The sequence below is a fragment of the Penicillium psychrofluorescens genome, assembly GCF_964197705.1.
Source record: "Penicillium psychrofluorescens genome assembly, chromosome: 2".
In the NCBI taxonomy this organism is placed as follows: Eukaryota; Fungi; Ascomycota; class Eurotiomycetes; order Eurotiales; family Aspergillaceae; genus Penicillium; species Penicillium psychrofluorescens.
In genome coordinates, this window is record NC_133440.1 from 4,037,101 (window position 1) to 4,056,083 (window position 18,983).

The following is an 18,983-nucleotide window of genomic DNA, read 5'->3' on the forward strand; positions in this document are numbered from 1 at the left end:
CGGTATACACTAGCTGGAGTGGCTGGGTTTCTGGTCAATTGATGTGTCATGTACTCCGTATGTCTACCTTTGCAATCCTGAGGACAAGTTGTGATGCTGAGTTCTCCCTGCGCTACAATATATATATTTCGTGGGGGGATCTACTTCCAGTGATGAGTGGATAACTTGAGACGGTCTGCTGCACAGAGCCCTCTATTGATCACTTAAGAATACTCCTCTGCGCTCCGAATCTTATTTCACGAGCAATTTCTGAAAAGTTAATTCCGTCGATCGTCTAGACACGGATGGTGCGACGTGCAACTCCCGTGGTTGACAGTTCTCGGACCTCGGGACGATTTTTACAACTTTCGGGTCTGTTGGAACTCGGCAAGCACTCTCTTATTACTGAGTTTACGAATCTAAAGCGACACGCTGCTAAGCATTACAAGGAGATAGATAATACGATTATGGGTTGTTTGAAGCAGTTCAATTATCGGGAATCCCAGACGTTCGTATCGCTAAGAGAGAAATAAATTACTTGACAGAGATAAAAAACCGTCCGTGCTGGACAAACAACAAACAACCCATGCAGTTCATAACAGACTCAATCTTTTTTTTGGAAGTGACGAAGAAACAAAACTAGTTCATCTGGCGGATGAGAGCGTTGATGTTCTCCTCACGGTTACCGGTGTCACCGCCCTCGATGAAGTGCTTGAACTTGCGGGTGCGGAAGCCGCCAGTGGGGTTGGACAGCTTGAAGGGCCAGAGGAAGTTGTTGGCCTGCTTGAAGTTGGGGCCGACGGTGTAGATCTCGTGGATCAGATCCTCCATGCAGACAATGCCGTACTTGCCGAGGTGCTCCTCGATCATCTGGTTGTCGGTCAGGGGGACGCGCATCTTGTCGACCTTGCCGTAACCGCGCTTGTAGAGGAGCTCGCGCACGCTCTTCAGGTTGGGGTAACCGTAGGCGATGTAGGGGTTGACGATGGTCAGCATCTCCTGGGTGGCCTTGGTCAGACGGACGAAGGTACCGCTGTTGATCTGGAGCAGACGGAGCAGCTGCAGGATCTTGCGGGGCTTGGGAGCGATCTTGTTGATACTGGGAGGCGGGTTAGCATAGATTTATGATACACAAAGAGTAAGATGACATACCCCTTGATACGGACAACGAAGACCAGCTTGGGCTCGTCAGCAACGAAGAAGTTGCCCTCCTGGCGGGCAGCGCGGGCCAGGCGGATGGACTCGCGCTCTGCGTCGCGGTACTCCTTGACGTAGGACTCGGCACGCTTGAAAATGACGGCGCGCTTCTCCTTGTTGGCCTGTATTGAGAACTCAGTCAGCACAATGTTAGAACAAATCGTGCAAGTGACAATTGCGAGTGTCATCAACGGATAGTGTCAGACCCGAAAGATGGTTAACGGACAGCATCGACCTTTTGGTCTAGTCGCGTGGTTGGTTGTTGTCATCAGGGAAGTTGGGAGGGGAGGGTTTGTGATTGAAGAGAGGAGAAACCGACCTGCTTCTTCTTGTCGGCATCAGCACGACGCTCAGCGCGAGCCTGCTCCTGGCTCTTGCGCTTCTTCAGGAGGGTCTCGGGGACGAGGACCTGGTCCTTGGTGGCGATGGAGCTGTTTTGGAGGTTAGTATAGTCTGTCCGTCATGATCACGAAGACATGAAACAATTTCGCCGAGTGTAAGAATTGCAGCATATAGCACCACATTCTCGAACTGAAGGCAAATATAATAATAAAAACTCGACGAAATGGATTTGATCGGTGAGGGCTCAGGCACTTGGGTTGGTATCGTCTCCACTTGTTCGCTACTAGTCACACAATATTTCAGAGTGAGGATTCGCAGAACCGGACGACGACCCGCAAGATGCCATTTGATTGCCTTCATCCGACAATACCCCGAACACAATGTCCAGGAAGTATGTGTTTACGATCTTCAATCTTGGGACGGTGATGCTGTTACCACATTCGCCGCCTTCAAGAACGATAGCTGAACAACAATGTTTTTGGAGGAGAAGGCATTGCTTTCAACCTCAAGACTCCGCGGCCCCCTTCTCGTATCCGCGCATTGTTTCCAGGACGAAGATCCGAAGACATTCGGTTGGAGAGAGAAGAGGGTGCAGGAAGGATCGAGCTGGTGCCTGGCGACCATCGTCGACGAGGACGACAGCCGCAGCATCTCCAGCGAGAAGGACGACTATACCTGGGAAACCTCACAATCTCGAGCAGAGATTGAATCAGTGCGAAAGGGGATTGCAAAGGGAATCATACGCAGTGGTAGGGGCCATGGTGAAGGTCCGATGTGCTGAGAGTTGGCTGGTCGGCGAGGGTTGTCGAGAAGAATCACAAAAAGCAGAAGAGAAAAAGAGTGAGAGAAAATCGGCTGTGTGGGTGTGCTGAGAACACGCTAAACCCGATGGGGATAGGTTCGGCGCTAGGCTGGTTTGAGCACCACAGCCCTTATCGGCCACGATAAGGGTTACGGTCAGGTGACGTGACTACAACCAGTCCTAGGCCGCGATTCCAAGACAAAACAGCATAACACGACAGCCCATCACCATGTCCCGTAGAGGTGTTGGCATCGGGGCCTTTGCCAACCGCACCCAAGCAACCCAGTCCTACGCCACCCATGGCGCCAATCTACGCTCGACGCATACCGCGTCCCTCCAAACCCAACTCTCAGTCTTCCAGTCACTCCTGCACACCTTCGCCCTCGAACATAGCTCAACCATCAAGTCGAACCCGACATTCCGCGCCGAGTTTGCGCGCATGTGCAACACCATCGGCGTGGACCCCTTAGCCGCCAGCAACATCAAGGGCAAGAATGCCCGTCGATTGGGTGAGGGGGGCAGTTTCTGGACGCAGATCATGGGCGGCGACATGAACGACTTTTACTTTGAAGTTGCGGTGCGGGTCGTGGAGTTGTGTCGGGAGACACGCAGTGAGAATGGCGGGTTGATTGGTGTTGAGGAGTGTCGGAAGCGGGTGGGGAAGGGGAAGGCGATTGGGAGTGGGTTGCAGGTCTCCGAGTATGTTATGATTTCTATTTTAACTTTGTCTTTAAAGACGGGAGGTTGGCTAATATGGCTGGAACAGCGACGACATCCTGCGTGCAGTCCGCTCCCTCGAACCGCTTGGCTCGGGCTTCTCCATCATCTTGGTCGGCAGCAAGCAGTACATCCGATCGATCCCCAAGGAGCTGAATACAGATCAGGCTACTGTTCTGGAAGTGATTCAACTGCTGGGATTTGTGAGCGTTTCGATGCTGCGCTTGAATTTGAGCTGGGAGAAGGCTCGGGCACAGACCGTCATCGACGATCTTCTTGCCGACGGTCTCGTTTGGCTGGATGCCCAAGGACCGGAGAAGGAGTATTGGTCGCCTCAGAATCTGCTGGATGATAGTAGATGAACGAATGACACTTGCTCAGACGCAAATACTGAAAGTGCGCGCCCCCAGGTTGACATGGACAGTGACAGGGAACGACGAGGCCTTTTCGGATCGAAGAGGGATTAGACGCCGAGAATATAAAGCCCCGCCCAATATTGATAACCAAGTGCCAATTTGGTTCTGTACTGACAACTCCGTCAACCACATCGAGAAGATGCAGAGCTTTCACCCATGCAAAGAGTGGCCGTCAGGTCCACATCATGAACACAGTGTGCTCATCACCGGAGAGAAACCCCTCAATACAAGCGCCCTCTGCCATCCAAGCTGCCCCTAGCAGGTTTCTATGAGAGCGCTTCGAGATGGGCGCGTGCCTGGAAGACATGTCGACAGCTGTCCGCGATAGAACATGCCCTGTTTTGCGATGCCTCTCGGTCCAATGACTGCAAGAGAGCATGGTGATATGCCGCCACCGCCGAGGGCAGACTTAGCAAAGAACGAATTGTAGATAGAAGGATTTAGATAATCAATCAATGAGAAATTTAGTTCAGTACAGAGCCCTATGCCTAAGGTTTACTTGCATATATGTCTGGCAAAAATATATACATTCGCCCGAAACAAGTTCTGAGTAACGGTCTATTTCAAGGATAGACATATGCACCTGTACGTTCCGGATTTTCTCTACTATGGGGCTTGCCTATCTGGGCAGCCACCCTTCACTGAGGGCGCTCACCCCCGGCTCACTAAGTAGATTTTAGCACGCAGTCGGAGCCAGTGATCATGCTCAGTCTAGTCCCGTGAGAGATGGCTGATGCTTATTTCAGCTCTAAAAGTTCCTTTGCGATGGAAGAATGGGTTCTTGAAAAAGCCAGTTTTGAGGAATGTTGAAGCGGACGCACCTTAAGAAAAGCCTTTCACGAAGCAGAAATTCAGTTTCTGCCTATGTCAAATTTTTATTGCTGTTGGATACCTTTGGCGAATTGGCAACGGTTCGAGACGGGATAACATGGTTAATTACATTATTACAGCTGGGACGGGATCGACCAAATGCTTAGTTATGCGACGATTTTCTATTCTAAATGCCTCTGATACTTACTGATGCTTAGCTGGCTGCTAACAGTCCTGAAACCATCTTTAGCTATCCGTAACCATTTATTAGTACGTAGTGGTCATAATAATGTTTACATAAACATGATCTGTACATGAATCCCCATTTGGTCGGACCCTACTCTCCTCTCCTATGGTAGCGTAGATATTTACCGTACCTCGCATATCTAAATTGGCACGACCAATTCACATCCTTAAATACTTTTTAACTTCGATCCGCCAGAGCTGAGCATCGAGGGTTGAATAGGCTGGGTCTGGAAGATGATGCAAGGTCACCTAAAGACCTCTTGAGCGTGTTGCTGGATCTCAACGCCAGCTGATTGGAGCTAAAAGAATAATTCCTGCCACCAGCGGGAACATCAGAGAGAATTACGCGCGTCAGCTGTTTTGATTTGTTCTCTTCTTGCCTTTCTTTTTTCTTCTTATTTTTGTTCTTTCGAGCGATAGCTCAATTCGGCCTAATTTCGGTTGGACATATTTGGCGCGGAATGGGAGATCCGCGAATGCCGCGGCCTTCTACTAATTGGACGCCACCTCGTAGGCCGAGGAGCATGTGCTCTGGGGACCCCGCATCCCCACAGCTTTGCATTTCTGCGACTTCCGCTTCTTAATAGGGGAAACCTCGGGAAAAATTCCGCTAATTTGCGGGGAGGTGCATTCTTTATCCCTGCCTTATAAAAGTATAAGTTTCTATGGCATCCTCCGTATTCTGAGAATTTCTCTACTTCACCTACTTACTTCAGTGTCCTTTTTGCACGGCTTCAGCGCCTTTCCCCACAATTATCGAGTCCTCGAGACAAGCAATTGACAATATGGACGCCACCGCCCGACAATCCGATCTCCGACGCCGAATGATTGGCCACGGCTCATGGATGATCTTGTCAACCCTCCTAGGCGGCCTCGGGCTGTGGTGGTACCTGGTGGGGGGTTTCGAAGTCTTCCCTGGTGTCTTCATTCCGTTCAACGTACCCGGCAGCGAGGAAGGCTGGCGAAGGTGCCACACTGGTCCAGCTGCCAATGGATTCATGGTTATCGTTACCGCGCTGGGTTTGCCGTATCTCGACCTTCCGGATAGTACTGCGGAGTGGCTAGGTTGGATCGTCCAGATGGACGGCTGGTCCAACGTTGGCTTCTATTTCTTCGCAAATATCTCCCCCAACCGTGGCCTCGCGTTCGGCAAGAGCCGCCTAGGCCCAGCCAACATCTTCAGCTTCCTTGCATTGGCACCGGCATACTTTTTTGGCGTGCTAGCCGTGGGAGCGTTCGGCTTTCTGGGTTACCATGCTCTCCAAGACCGAAAGTCTGGACAAAAGGATGCGAGGCGCAAGATCTAAGCCGGCATCAATCAGCATGACAGGATTCGGCACCTTTTATAGGAGAAACGTCAGGCATGGTGGATTCGCAATCTGCCGAACTTTTCCAAGCCCATCTTATATGTATGGGGTAGGTAACACAACCTTGCCGTGGCACACATCAGACTTCTGCGGCAACCGATGAAGTTGCGAAAGCCGGACGGAATCTGCTTGTCTGTATATACTTCCACCATCTTTAATATGCCTTGTTGCTGGAGTGATCCGCAACTACTTGGTGATTATTGTCAAAGCTAGCTATCTAAGTACGTTCGTGTAAAGCTTGAGCTAGCATCTCAAGGCAATGTATGAAAGGAACCGAGTGTACCGTGATATAGTTACTTTTGTTATCATATTAAGCCACAAATAGGGCGACGAATCTTCTCGGGGCGCTCATGAGCCCGCCCCCCCCAACATGATAGCAGGTAGTGGTTATTAAGACCTGCTAGGTACGAGCCATAGCAGTATGCGAATTCTCTTGATATTCTTGAACACCAAGGCACTTTTTATGTCTGTAAAATTTCTCAAAGTTTCTTTGGGCAACGAGGCTCTGGCAAGTTGAAGAAAAGGCCACATGTACTATAAATCGCAAACAGAACTGTTGGCACTCTTCCTGGTGATTGCAGGCTTTCCGCCATCGTCCTCATCTAGGACCTGACCATCCAGCTCCCTTTATCGACCTCGATCTAGGGAGGGATCGAAGTATTTCAATAGAGACCTCATTCATTCATTTCATTCACCTTCCCGACGTTCTTCTCCCCTTCCTTGTAGAGAGATCTCCATCTCCGACCTACGCTAAGAACAACTACGACTGGCGAATTTCACTCGCTCCTTAGCGTCACCGCCTGAATAAGCCAGAAAATGAAACTTTGTTAAACGCAACTAGATTTCTCGTGTTGAACCACATCCTTTGAAAGACAACTTTGATAAATAACGGACAGTTCTGTCGAAGAAGGGCTTCGAAAATTCTGCTCCCGCCGAATCGATCCTACAGGATCAAAGCCTTATTCATCTGTTAGCCGAGCGCAACTTGCATTGGGATATCTCAGGCCTACTGGATATGGATTGTTTTGGCTTCCAAGTAATCTTTCAGGGCATATTTTCCGGATTCGCGCGCCCCGTTACCACTCTGTTTAAAACCCCCGAAAGCCGTCGAGGGGTTAGGCATAAATGCGGAATTCACTGCGATCGCGCCCGTCTGCAGTGAGGTAGAGACGCGAAGTGCGCGTCCTATATCCTTGGTGTATATGCAGGCTGCATGTCTTAGCCAGTCTCACCATACAGTAGATTTGAGCGACGACTTACCAGATAGTCCATACTCAGTGTCGTTGGCGAGATCAATTACCTCTTCCTCGGTTTTGAAGGTTTTAACGACCAGAACAGGGCCAAAAATCTCTTCCTGATATATTTTTGACCCTTTCTTCGGATTGAAGAAAATTGTGGGTTCAACAAACCAGCCTTTGTCGCCTTTTCGCTTGCCACCCACGATTAATTCAGCATCACGTTTTCCGTGGTCTATAAATGACATGACACGGTCAAACTGGATCTTGTCCGCCACTGGGCCCAGAGAAGTGCTAACGTCGAGGGAAGGCTTCCCCAGTGTCTGAGAAGCTGCTTCATAACGAGAGGTAAGCGCTGCTATGAAGGTCGAGGCAATAGATTCGTGGACGTAGGTTCGGCTGGCGGCTGAGTGCAGTTATCCAACATTAGTTATGTTACTCATCTCATTTATCGAGGAGAACCAGAAAGAGAAAACGAGGGAAACATGGATAATATTACCTGCACAAATTTGGCCCGAGTTGAGTAAGAATCCCTGCGTGCAGCTGAAAACTCGTCAACTTTCATCCAAGACAAAGGGGCTATGCCGTATACTGACTGCGCCAATGCGTTCTCGATATCCGCGTCATCGAACACAATCGCAGGGCTCTTCCCGCCAAGTTCTAGGGTTACTCTCTTCAGATTGCTCTTGGTTGCTGCCTCCTGAATCTTGCGGCCCACTGCAGCAGATCCGGTAAAACTGATCTTCCGAATGCCCATGTGGGATGCGAGCAAGTGACCCGTTTCTCCGGCGCCAGTAACGAAGTTGACCACTCCCGGGGGGAATCCGGCTTTACAGAACAGGTCGCCCAACGCTAGTGCCCCAAGAGGAGACTTCTCAGAAGCCTTAAATATGACCTATATCGGCCGGTGGGAGCGTTAAGCCGACAAGTAAAAAAGGCCTTGAAAGATAAATGACTTACCGTATTACCGGTGGCTAGTGCAGGCGCAATTTTCCATGCAAGATACCTATTAAAGACAATCAGAGATGACTAAAATTCAACGAGTGTATTCAACTTACAGTGGAGTCGCATTCCACGAAGCCACCGATGCGCACACGCCTAAAGGCTCGTACTGGACGAACTTGTAAACTCCATCGTCTGCAGGATAGGCATCTCCTTCGAGCTTATCTGCATACCCCGCATAATCTGTACTTCATCATTAGCATGCACTATTTTATCAAGGTAGGTCTTGTCCTTCAGAAGAGTGCGCTGTACATACAGCGGAAATAACGCGGAACTAGAGCCGCAAAGACCTGAATGACTGATATTGGCATGCCCATGGCAATGGTCTCCAGGAAACAGAATTTTTTTGAGTGTTCTTCAAACAGGTTTGCAAACTTGATCATCAATTCACCGCGTTCATGCCCAGTAAGCGAACCCCATGAGCCTTTAAACGCGGCGTTTGCAGCCGCAACGGCTAGGTCAACATCCGCAGCATCTGCAACTTGAACATCGGATGACACTAAGCTGTCATCCACAGGATTGCGAACCTCGAGTGTTCTTGCAGATTTCGAGTTTACGTACTTTAGTTATGAGTATTGAGCAGTCAGTACTGGCCATGTATATGAACCGAATGAAGGGTTCGGTTAGACATACTTCATTGTTGATGAACAGTTTGGTCTCGAAATCGTAAGTCTGGGCTGCTGACATTTTCTATGGTCAATGCTGCGTATTTGTTGCTTTGTCAGTTTGAGTGCAAGTGTGCAGATTTTGGATTAAAAATCTCGTTTAAACGCATGAGTTACTATGCTTTATACGTTCTAGGTTCTTGAATTCGTCGCCAAAGTGTGCCGAACACTAGAATAGCAAGGACGGAAGTACTCTTCCGCGGGTTAGGAAGCAACACTTACCACTAGGATCGTAGAGAGGGGACCGCGGAAGTCCGGAATGGTTCGTTGTTGACAGTGCGGGGAAGACAGGCTATCCGAAATTTCAGTTAGAAAATTTGCCGGACAAGGAGTCAACCAGCTGGGGCCGTCAGGTACGTTGTCAAAAGCAATCTAGCTTCAATAGCTAAGGTGTTACCACTACCACCTATCTTTAGGTAGGCAACAACACTTGTCACATATTTCATCCTGTCTGTCCCGCCATGGCCTAATGTGGCCAGGGAGCGTGCGGCAGCCGTTCGGCTTAGCTTGGGTTGCAAATTTAAAATTTACAGCAGTCAGTCTCATTACAGTACTAACCGCTTTTAGTGTTTTATTTTTGCGTTCCTAGGTAGTGTTGGTTCTAGCCAATTTAGATTGACAAAAATATTTTCAAACATTATTCTGGGTCGACGCCTATCAATGAAGGTCAGCAAGGCGAGAGCCTAAAGATTTTTGAGGGCAAGATTTTTGTGCAACTCCAAGCTGATCTTAGTGTGCCGTCCATCGACAAGACACTGATATTCACTCTCACCATCCATTTCTCTCCACCGTGGACAACAGTGTCCAACATAGCAAACGGTAAGGATGAGATACTATGCCACTCAAAGGCCCGTTCGAATTTTAGTGAGTCTAGTGCGCACTTTTTCGTATGTGTTTACTATATTTCCAGACTTTGTTGAATACCTTCTACGGTCTAAAAAGGAAATCAAGGACATATGCTCTTGTTCTAGTCAATTCAATTCTTTCTTCATTTCCTATGGATCATTTCCATGCGTGAATAATCAATCATCTAGATCAACACAATTTTTCCAACCCCCCAACCATGGAAAGGGTCAGACCAGCACGAGGGATGATCCCGCACTCTTAAAGCTTTGAAAGACGAACCACAAAGAAAAAAAAAAGCTGAAATACAAAAAAGACAAACAAAAGGAAATCATGCCATTAACATCACAGGGAAGGGAGAAAACATTTTATTTACGCCTTGATCGCACCGCCCAATGCACCACCACCAAACTGCTGGCCGCCAGGTCTCCGGCCTTGCTGACCACCGGGGATACGGGCTCCCCCGCGGGCCTGGCCGCCGCCGCGGTGACCGCCACGGCCACGGGCACCGGGGCCGGACTCGCGCTGGAAGGCGTTGGCCATGCCCTGGGTGCGCTGCTCGAGGGTCTTCTCGTTTGACTCGAGCAGATTCATGGACTTGTCTGCCATGGTGACGATCTGGGACTGCAGACGGGAGAGCTCGACGCCCTTGCGGAAGATGATGGCGTCGTTGACCTGGTCGAGCGCGGCGGCGAGTTCCTCGTGCGAGATCATGCGGCTGATGATGGCTGCGATCTTCTTCTCTGGTAGCTCGAACATGACCGCCAGGCTCGAGATCGATAGGCTGTCGTAGAAGGGGGCGTAGGTAAATAGGTACGTGCGCAGGCCTTCTTCTTGCATTTGCGCGGATAGCATCTCTTTCACCTTCTCGGGCTGCGGCATCAACTCCCAGATCTTGATCGAGGAGAGCATCTCCGCAGCCTTCTTCCAGTCGCCCGCGGCGAGGAACTTGGCGCTCATGATCACGCCGTCGCGGGTGTTCTCGGGGGGACCCGTGAAGACCTGGCGCTCGTTGTAGTCCAGCATGCGACGGAAGGTCTTGGAGATCATGCGGCGGCGCATCTCGGGGGCGGAAGAGGTCTGGGCCATGAGCGGCACCTCGAGGAACATGCTGGAGGTCAGGTAGATGCACTCAAGCAGTTCCAGGTTGATGTGCATGTGGAAGGGCAGCTGGCGTTGGCGCTCCAGGCGCTCCTGCTCCGGCGAGACGGTCGAGTACCGCTGGAGGATTATACCCTGGGCGAGCAGCTCCTTTTGCCGGCCGCTGCCGCAGATATCACCGAGGGTAGTCTGGGCCTCGTAGATAAGGCCGGACCGGAAGGCACACAAACCAATCTGAACGAGCGTGCGGTTGAACAGGATCTGGGTGCTGACGTCGAAGTTGGAGATGTTCTCCGTCAGATGCGACATGAGCATGAGGTCGCGAGAGCGGTAGTAGTGGTCGTGCAGGGCGAGGAAGTAAATCTGGCACAGCATGGCCCGCGCGCGGATGATGCCATCGCTGTACTGGAACAGGTAGTTGCAGAGGGTTTGAATGAGAACAGTGACATCGCCCGCCTCAGCACGAGGGGAGACAGACGAGTCCAACTGCGGCGGCATGGCCTTCCATGTGCCTTCTTCCAGGATGTTCACCACTGACGAAGGCTTGAAGTAGACGTGCTCCAACCGGCGGATCACCACTCGGTTCACATTGTCTTGCCGAGATTCACCCTTGTCGTTGGCGTTGAGGCTCTCCGAGTAGAGCTGGGCCCGTACGATGTTGTTGTACAGCTGCTGCTCGTCACTCAGGCGCTCGATGTACTCGGCAGTGTGCGGGTCGATTTGCTGCAGAGAGCGGGTGAGCTCATCATCCAACCGCTCGACGTACGAGACGACGTTGCCAGGGATGTAAAAGTTCTGGCCGGGCTCGAGCTGCGGTTGCTTCTCGTCATCCTCCCACTCCTCGGCACCTTCGCTGACCACAAAGTTGCGGTTCTCCTCCAGCACAGACAAGAGAGACGAGAACTCTTGGTCTGCGAGCTTCCACTGGTCGGGGCTCATGTAGTTGGCTGTGGACGAAGCGGTAAGATCGAAGCGGGTGGAGATGAGGGCCATGTAGACGCGGATGCGCTGGTATGGGGTTGTAGCAACCTCCAGGAGCTTCTCCATGGTGCGGATCTGCTCCAGACGGTCGGTGTTCTTCTTTCCTCGCGACTCGACGATGACTCGGAGGTGCTTGAGAATGCTCTCGGGGGTATACTGCAGGGTCTTGCCACCACGGCCAACCGTTACAAAGTCATCATCATCAGCAGCAGCCGCGGCGGCGGCGGCAAAGTTCTCGATCTTCTCGACCTTGGTCGGCTTGGGGGCAGGGGCAGGCGCGGGCTTCTCCTCCTCGTCGCTCTCCATGAAGTCATCCTTGGCCTCACGGTACTTCTCGATCTGGGCGGCATAATCCTTGTTGTTCTTCTTGACACGCTGCTTAACCACGTTGAAGCCCTTGGTGTTGAGGGCGTTCATGGGCTTCTTGTTCGACGACTTTTGCTTGGCCATGGTCTCGTTGACAAAGTCCTCCAGGTCGGCAACGGCCTTGATGTACACCTTGGGCGTCTGGCCGGCCTGGGTGATCTTCGCGACTTGCCGATTCAGGTTGTCGAATTCTGCAACACAACCCCCATATCAGCACTGATTTGATCCGAAGATCCCGAAAACAAACTCACCGGACGAAATGACGACCCAGTCATTAATCTTCTCGGCATTCTCGATCAGCCGGATGGTGTTCTCCAGTCCTTCGAGGCGCTTGTCCTTTGCACTCTTGACAACCGTGACTTTCTCTTCATCCTCACTTTCATCGCTTTCCAGGGCGCCCTTCAAGAACTTGTTGGCACCGGTCTCTTCATCGTCGGATTCCTCCTCCGCAGAGACTTCCTCATCGCTGGACTCCTCCTCCGAAGACTCCTCCTCATTCTCCTCGCGGCCGGAGAGAACGTCCTCCTCATCGGACGAGGAAGACTCGCTGTCGCTGCTGCCGTAGAAGAAACGCGACATGGTTGCAGAAATCAAGGGCAAGTGGTGAAACCCAGATGATCAAAGAAGTTGTTGGCCCGCTCTGAATCCAGAGCCACACAAAATTTAAGCGAGGGGTGACCGCTGACTCAGCACAAAGGGATCGGGTGCCAAGAACAAGCTTGGAAGTCTATGATTGGTTGGCCTAACTAACTATGCCTGACTGACTGACTGTAACTTAGGTTATACACACGGTGTGGATAATCAAGGCTGTTGCAGCGTGCCTGTCCACATTTTCCGACCGAGAAGGGAAAAAAAAGAAGAAGAAAACATAAATGTATCCAAAGAGTAGTGAAAGCACACGGGCAGATGGGCCGACATCCCCAAGCAAATCGAAAAGGGCACGGGGAGAAAAAGAAACGGATGGTAATCAATAACACAAGCAATGGGGCTGATGGAGGCTCGCGCGCGGCTTTCATGATCCAGGCTATGCTGAATTGGGAATAGAGCGCAGCCGCAGATACCCAATGGAATTCGGTCAAGAACCAGACAGAGAGCAGAGCGACAGAAACCAGGGAGCCCCGAAAGACCGCACGAGTTGATATCGAGGAGGACATCGGGCAATTGGCTGGCCAATTCCCGACCAATGAGAGAGCCCGTACATAAGAAACTGGCTACCCGGCCTATGTGAGGTTAGACGAGAAGGACTGACCCTCTGATCCTGCCCGCCAGTAGTGTCGCCGGGGTCAAATGGACTGCTTTGAAAGAACCGCAGGGATTGTCCGAGGCTGGGACCGGAAAGGAGCTGACAGGCCGAGCGGATCCAAATACCGAAAGGACAATGCAGAAAGTCGATGGATTGGCCACTGCGTTCCTCTTGCCGGGAGAGAATGCATCGAGGTATGGTGTTCGGCCGCGAAGAAAAGCGTGAGGACCACAGACCAGGGCTGAAGGCACCGATCAACGGCAGACCGTCGCGGACGGAACCCTGGATGCCTGGAATCATGCTTAGTGCCATTGACTTTGGCCCCCAAAGCCTTCGCCGCCAAGCACGCCATCCTCGAGAGTGCGGATGAAGTCGCGGTTACGTTGGTTGCCACCGGCACGGCTTCCACGTCGCCGTTGATTGGTATTTGGGTCCACATAACCATCGGCGGGAGGAGGATAGTATGCCGGACTAGGTTGTAACCGGATGGGAGCATTAGGATCGAGATGGCTAGCGACTCGTTGAATCGTAGTCGGAATGCCTCCGCCTTGAGGATCCATGGTGGAGGCACGTTGCCGGCCTGCCCTGGTTGTCGCCTGCGCGTAGAGGCTCTGTGACGGAGCATATTGTTGCGATTGAGGCGCCTGGCCCGGAATAAGATTCATTTGATGGCCGTATCCGGGTGGTTGTGTCGGGTAGGGAGGTGGTGCACCCTGCTGATACATTCCGTTGTACATGGGCGGAGCTTGAGCGTGGGCCGGTTGATGGAATTGGTTCATCTGTATCGAGTAGGCGTTCTGCACTTGAGCCGCCTGTGCTGCTCTCTGTTTGCTGGCAGCCTCGGCCTGCTGCTGCTGCTGAACACCAGGAGCGACGGTCTTGTTGAGAGACGAGTACTTCAAGTTCATTGGAGGCACAAATGGCCCGGTGAACTTCTGTTGAGTGATGAACGGATGCAACTTGGCTTGCTGCGGTGACCACCGCTCCAGGGGATTGATGGTTAGTAGCCCTCGCACGAAGTCGATGAACGCGACCCGATTATTCAGCTCTGCAATTGCGATTATTAGGAAGAATTCACGAGTGGTTGGGAGTAAGTGGGATCGTACCTCGCTCGATCTCAGCTTGTTTCATGTTCTTTCTCGGCATGGGGTAGCTTCGGATAATCTCTTCCAGAGTCGAAGCCGAGAAGTACTTCTTGCTTGGTTGCTCTTTGGTGTTCCGCTCTCTTGAGTACTGTTCCAGGCTCTTTAGGCGGTAGGTCTTCCTCCCAAACTCGTCCTGAGTTTTCTCGAAAAATTCGCCCGACTGCTTGCCCATCTCCAACATCCAGGTGGGAGGCAGGCCAAGCATTTCGACAATCCGACAGACTTGGTTGTATTCCGACGATCCAGGGAATAGAGGCAACCCCAGGAAGAGCTCAACAACGATGCAGCCAAGGGACCACATGTCAATAGCAGATGAATATCTGAGGCCTCATTAGCACGGTTTTGGAGGAGAAAGTTTTGAGGGGAGTGGTGTCTCATACGGCAAACCAAGTAGCACTTCTGGCGAGCGGTAGAACCGAGATTGAATATAGGTGTACACCGTCTGTCGCTCGTCACATGCAGAACCAAAATCGATGACTTTGATAATGGGGCTCTCAAGGCTGCGAAGATTTCGAATGTCAGCGAAGGGAAAACTTTCGACATGGACTCCTGAACTCACTTCTTCAACAGGATGTTTTCCGGTTTCAAGTCGCAATGAATCAAGTGTGCCTTGTTCAAGAGGCTCAATGCATTCAACAGTTGTTGCGCAAACACCCGCACGAGGGTCGTACTCAAACCCCGGAACTGATTCTGCTTGATGAGCTCGTAGAGGTTGACACTGAGCAACTCAAATGCCAAACACAGATGTTGGCGATGGATAAAGGTGTCTTTCAACCGAAGGAGATGATGGTCATCATTCTTGTCGTACTTGCTGTTGAGCTGTAGGGACGCATGGTGAGCAGAGGTCCAAGCCATGAGAGCAAACTGAAGCTTACCAGATCCAGTACCGATACTTCCATCATGCTCTGGTTGAAATACGCGGTCTTGTTTTTGATGACCTTCACAGCCACAACCTCCTGAGTCTTCAGGTTTTGGCATTTCACCACTTGCCCGAAAGTTCCTTGGCCCAACACATCGAGGATTAGATAGCGATTCCTGTGACGAATGTCAGATCAGTGTGTTCACCAAAGAGGGTCGAGACGTACTTATGACCGGCCTCTTCACTGCCGAGGATATCGTTCACGTAAAGAATGTAATCGCTATCCTCGTTATCGTAGCCGTCATTCTTTACCCCCTTACTCGGTTTCGTCAACACACGCCGTGGATTCCGCGAGGACTCGTAGTTGAAGCCTGGATTGCATATGCGGTAAGTCGCCGGAAGGTGGGTCGTCAATGCGTGAAGTGGCTGTAGGACGGATTAGCTCAATGTCAATTAGCAAAGATTCATGGGGAACTGTACGCTGATAAAGCCTCCCTCTGGGTTGGCGCGCCGAAACGCAGGCTGCACACTCGTTCGTGGTTGCAGCTCCTGTACAGACTTGATCTGGAACTTTGGGACTGGACCGCGTCCGGGAACTTGTGACTGCAACGAGCCCGAGCGTGGAGATCGTGATCCTGGCCCAAATGTGCTGCTCGGATGCGAACCCGCTGACAACGGGTAGTACTGCTCTGGGCTAAGGTCGGTGGATTGCAGCGGAGGGGGTCGAGGGGGGCGACCTGCGGCTGTGACAGAGAGAGAACAGGATTAGTCGGATGATCATCATTCGGCACAATTAGGACACTCACATGGCGGCGACTGATACCCCTGCGGAGGCGATGCGTATTCAGGTGCCCTCGTAGGCGACCGGCGAGCATGGGGCTGCGGGTTCTGCGGGCCTTGTGGGAAGCCGTAGGCGCCCTGGGACTTGCCGGGGCTCACAGGGTATGACAGCGGGGGCGACATCACATTATTCATTGGAGAATACCTGCGCGCAGCCGACGACTCTTCGTTTGCTTGAGCGAGGAATTGAGATGAGGCGCGGCTGTGATGGTTCGGTCGCGCTGGGTACTTCGCTCGGTTGAACGGGTCCGCATCCTCCATTGCGGTATCCGCATCACTGACATAATCCCGGCTACGCGGCGTGGCCGCGGGCGAGGAGGCCATGGACATCGGTTTGGAGTTGGGACCGGCGGAAGGGGGGTTGGACGTGGTGCCGGGTGTTTGGAAGGTCTCGTACGTGTATCCGACCGGCGGCTGAGACTGGGGTGGCTGGCCGTATTTCGACGGGAGCTGCTGGGGATGGGACGCTAACCCCGTATTGAACTGCGCGGGACGCCCCATCAGGGGATCCTGGTAAGGTTGCCATCCGGAATCCATGACGAACTGGAGGACGGGGAGAAGGCCGTCGTGGTCGGGCTCGAGAACGGGGAGGCGGAGGGGGAATGTCGAGGCTCGAGTCCAGCACCGTCACCGTCCACAGTGCACACGCACTGCGACCAGGGGTGGGAGTGTGTGGGGATGCCGGGAGGAAGGCACACACGAGCGCAGGCAGCAAGGGAGTTGGGCGTTTGTTGGACGCCAACGGGGGATTGAGGGGATGGAAGGGTTTAAAGGGGGGATGGGCAGCTCATCGTCCGGAGGAGTGGGAGAAGGAAAGGAAAGGCGGGCGAGGAGGGCCAGAATGGGGCGCCAACTCGAGAGTAGTGTGGAGGATGATCCAACAACAATTCAACCGGGATGGAAGTAGTGAGTGAGTGAGGGAGAGAGTTAGACAGTGAAGAAGGCTCAAGAGGAGTGGTGATCTTCGCCATTACTGTGTCGTTACCTCACCACTGACAACTGCGGAGTCCCACGATGGAGTCAGTACTACATGTAGGTGTGGTTGATTGTAGGTGACCCAACTACGAACAACTAATCAATTAACTAACGTTATTCACTACAGAGGCCTCACAGTATCCGACCTACTCTACTAATATACCCTCTGACAGCTCAGCATTGCGGTCTCCTTGGCGACGTGATTCTTGCCCAATGATCGTCATGCCTAACCATGCCTAAGGGAGCCAACTGGACAGACCATGACGCAGGTAAATACACATTGACAGGTAGATTTATTGACCAAGACAATAATCTAGCAGACTATTACTGCGATGGGACTATTTGGGTGCCACCGACACTCGCTCTATTGAAGCAATCAAGGCTAAAGAAAGAGCTCTGTTTGCAAGCCCCGAAGATATGAACATGAAAAGACCGATAGAATCATCCAGTAAACCACAATGTTGAATATCAACACAAAGCTTCTATATAGTGCAAATCTTCGGGAAACCCTGGATAACAGTCTTATACTTGTCGATGGCTAGTAGAACAGCCGATGCACCAACCGAGGAAGCATCGCCGTCTACAGTAGTTTGCCTCTTTTGATCACTCTTGGACTTCAGATCCAAATCACCCGTTGAATCGAAACGCCTTCCTAATTTCATGAGAACTCGAGCAGACTCTCCATCGACCGCCGTTCCCACCACTCATCGTGGGTTCGCCTAGTGATAAAGAAGCCAGTCGCCTTTGGGCGCCTCAGTCGGATATACAGGGGAAGTGAACTTTAAACTCGGAGTTTGCTAGAAGATTCCTGCATCGAGTAGGTAAGTAGTGTAGGTAGTGGATGGAGTGATGACAATTGGGCCGCTGTGTGTTATAGAAAGACAGTATAGTATTTGACTCGATGAGAAACGACAATCTGATCCACCATGTTTTGCCATAACACGACATGAACAGGAAATATCTCGGTTTTATACCTCCTTCTCAGAAAATCATGCTTGTATGCAAATGTCTGTGAGATGCTAGGATATACTGCTCATCCATCCTGCAGTCACCGGTGATAAACCCATGCATAGTAAGAGTACTTCCCGTTATGAATTATATGATACAAGCGAATGTGCCAGAAAACCCTTTTCTATTACTTGCGGTGCAACGTTGTAGAAATTGTCCGCCTCTTACTACTTCATCTTGATCGAACCCATATGAACCATCCTTTTGTAGGGACTCGCTCACCTCTTCGTGCTTGCATCCGAGGTCATCGCGAAGTGGTAAAATTTTCAAATAGTGCTTGCTTTGAGCCGAGTGCCACATCGGGACCTTGCAAGAATGCTCTTATTTAGCCGGATGAAGACTATATCAGAGTGTGTTAGATAATGCGATACTAGATAATATAGGAAGCAAGCTGCGCTTCCGTTCGGACTGTATCACCCGACATGCAAGCAAATGAGGCGTTCCAATTGTGTGCATAACTAGCGGCTACATTTTCTAAATGTCAACGTCCCCCACCCCCCGTTCTTGGCTTGGAGACGAGCTCTTATTGCGGATTCAGACACAGACCAATGAAACTGCTCAGTCATATTCTCATAGGTGGCTGAAGCCGTCCGAATCCACTGCTATTCTACTTTTGTCAAGCCGAGCTTGATTGGTCCCCGCCAGAGACATCTGAGCGGAGCGGCCCTAAAACTTACCGCCAAATCCATTATTTGATGGATGGGGCAGGTTCGTCTCAATCGGATGCCTACAGATGGGAACAGTGGGGCCAGTGGGGCAATCTCGCAAGAACAGTTGATCGCTTTGGACTGGTTCGGACCAGGCATTATTGCGAAGCTTACTCGAGCCTAATAGCCTAATAGCT

The 18,983-nt window shown here is 51.5% G+C and overlaps 6 protein-coding genes across 6 annotated transcripts; 2 read left to right on the forward strand and 4 right to left on the reverse strand.

Moving 5' to 3' along the window:
- Positions 1–618: 618 nt before the first annotated feature.
- PFLUO_LOCUS3693 (60S ribosomal protein L7) lies at positions 619–2,278 on the reverse strand (the record flags this gene model as incomplete). The annotated part of the gene is made up of 4 exons (XM_073780967.1): positions 619–1,078; positions 1,132–1,298; positions 1,496–1,607; positions 2,262–2,278. The coding sequence occupies 4 exons, from the start codon at positions 2,276–2,278 to the stop codon at positions 619–621; spliced, it is 756 nt and encodes a 251-aa protein (XP_073637769.1).
- Positions 2,279–2,549: 271 nt separating this feature from the next.
- On the forward strand, positions 2,550–3,399 carry PFLUO_LOCUS3694 (ESCRT II complex subunit Dot2; the record flags this gene model as incomplete). Its single annotated transcript, XM_073780968.1, has 2 exons — positions 2,550–3,019; positions 3,087–3,399. The coding sequence occupies 2 exons, from the start codon at positions 2,550–2,552 to the stop codon at positions 3,397–3,399; spliced, it is 783 nt and encodes a 260-aa protein (XP_073637770.1).
- Positions 3,400–5,294: 1,895 nt separating this feature from the next.
- PFLUO_LOCUS3695 (uncharacterized protein) lies at positions 5,295–5,816 on the forward strand (the record flags this gene model as incomplete). Its single annotated transcript, XM_073780969.1, has 1 exon — positions 5,295–5,816. One exon carries the CDS (start codon positions 5,295–5,297, stop codon positions 5,814–5,816), a length of 522 nt encoding a protein of 173 aa, XP_073637771.1.
- A 1,066-nt stretch (positions 5,817–6,882) lies between these two features.
- On the reverse strand, positions 6,883–8,800 carry PFLUO_LOCUS3696 (uncharacterized protein; the record flags this gene model as incomplete). Its single annotated transcript, XM_073780970.1, has 8 exons — positions 6,883–7,085; positions 7,137–7,517; positions 7,611–7,654; positions 7,708–8,006; positions 8,072–8,117; positions 8,170–8,296; positions 8,370–8,673; positions 8,747–8,800. The coding sequence occupies 8 exons, from the start codon at positions 8,798–8,800 to the stop codon at positions 6,883–6,885; spliced, it is 1,458 nt and encodes a 485-aa protein (XP_073637772.1).
- Positions 8,801–9,993: 1,193 nt separating this feature from the next.
- PFLUO_LOCUS3697 (Translation initiation factor 3 subunit c) lies at positions 9,994–12,648 on the reverse strand (the record flags this gene model as incomplete). Its single annotated transcript, XM_073780971.1, has 2 exons — positions 9,994–12,260; positions 12,321–12,648. The coding sequence occupies 2 exons, from the start codon at positions 12,646–12,648 to the stop codon at positions 9,994–9,996; spliced, it is 2,595 nt and encodes an 864-aa protein (XP_073637773.1).
- Positions 12,649–13,614: 966 nt separating this feature from the next.
- On the reverse strand, positions 13,615–16,693 carry PFLUO_LOCUS3698 (dual specificity protein kinase yak1; the record flags this gene model as incomplete). Its single annotated transcript, XM_073780972.1, has 8 exons — positions 13,615–14,360; positions 14,419–14,777; positions 14,838–14,957; positions 15,017–15,276; positions 15,333–15,492; positions 15,543–15,742; positions 15,797–16,059; positions 16,123–16,693. 8 exons carry the CDS (start codon positions 16,691–16,693, stop codon positions 13,615–13,617), a joined length of 2,679 nt encoding a protein of 892 aa, XP_073637774.1.
- Positions 16,694–18,983: the final 2,290 nt, after the last annotated feature.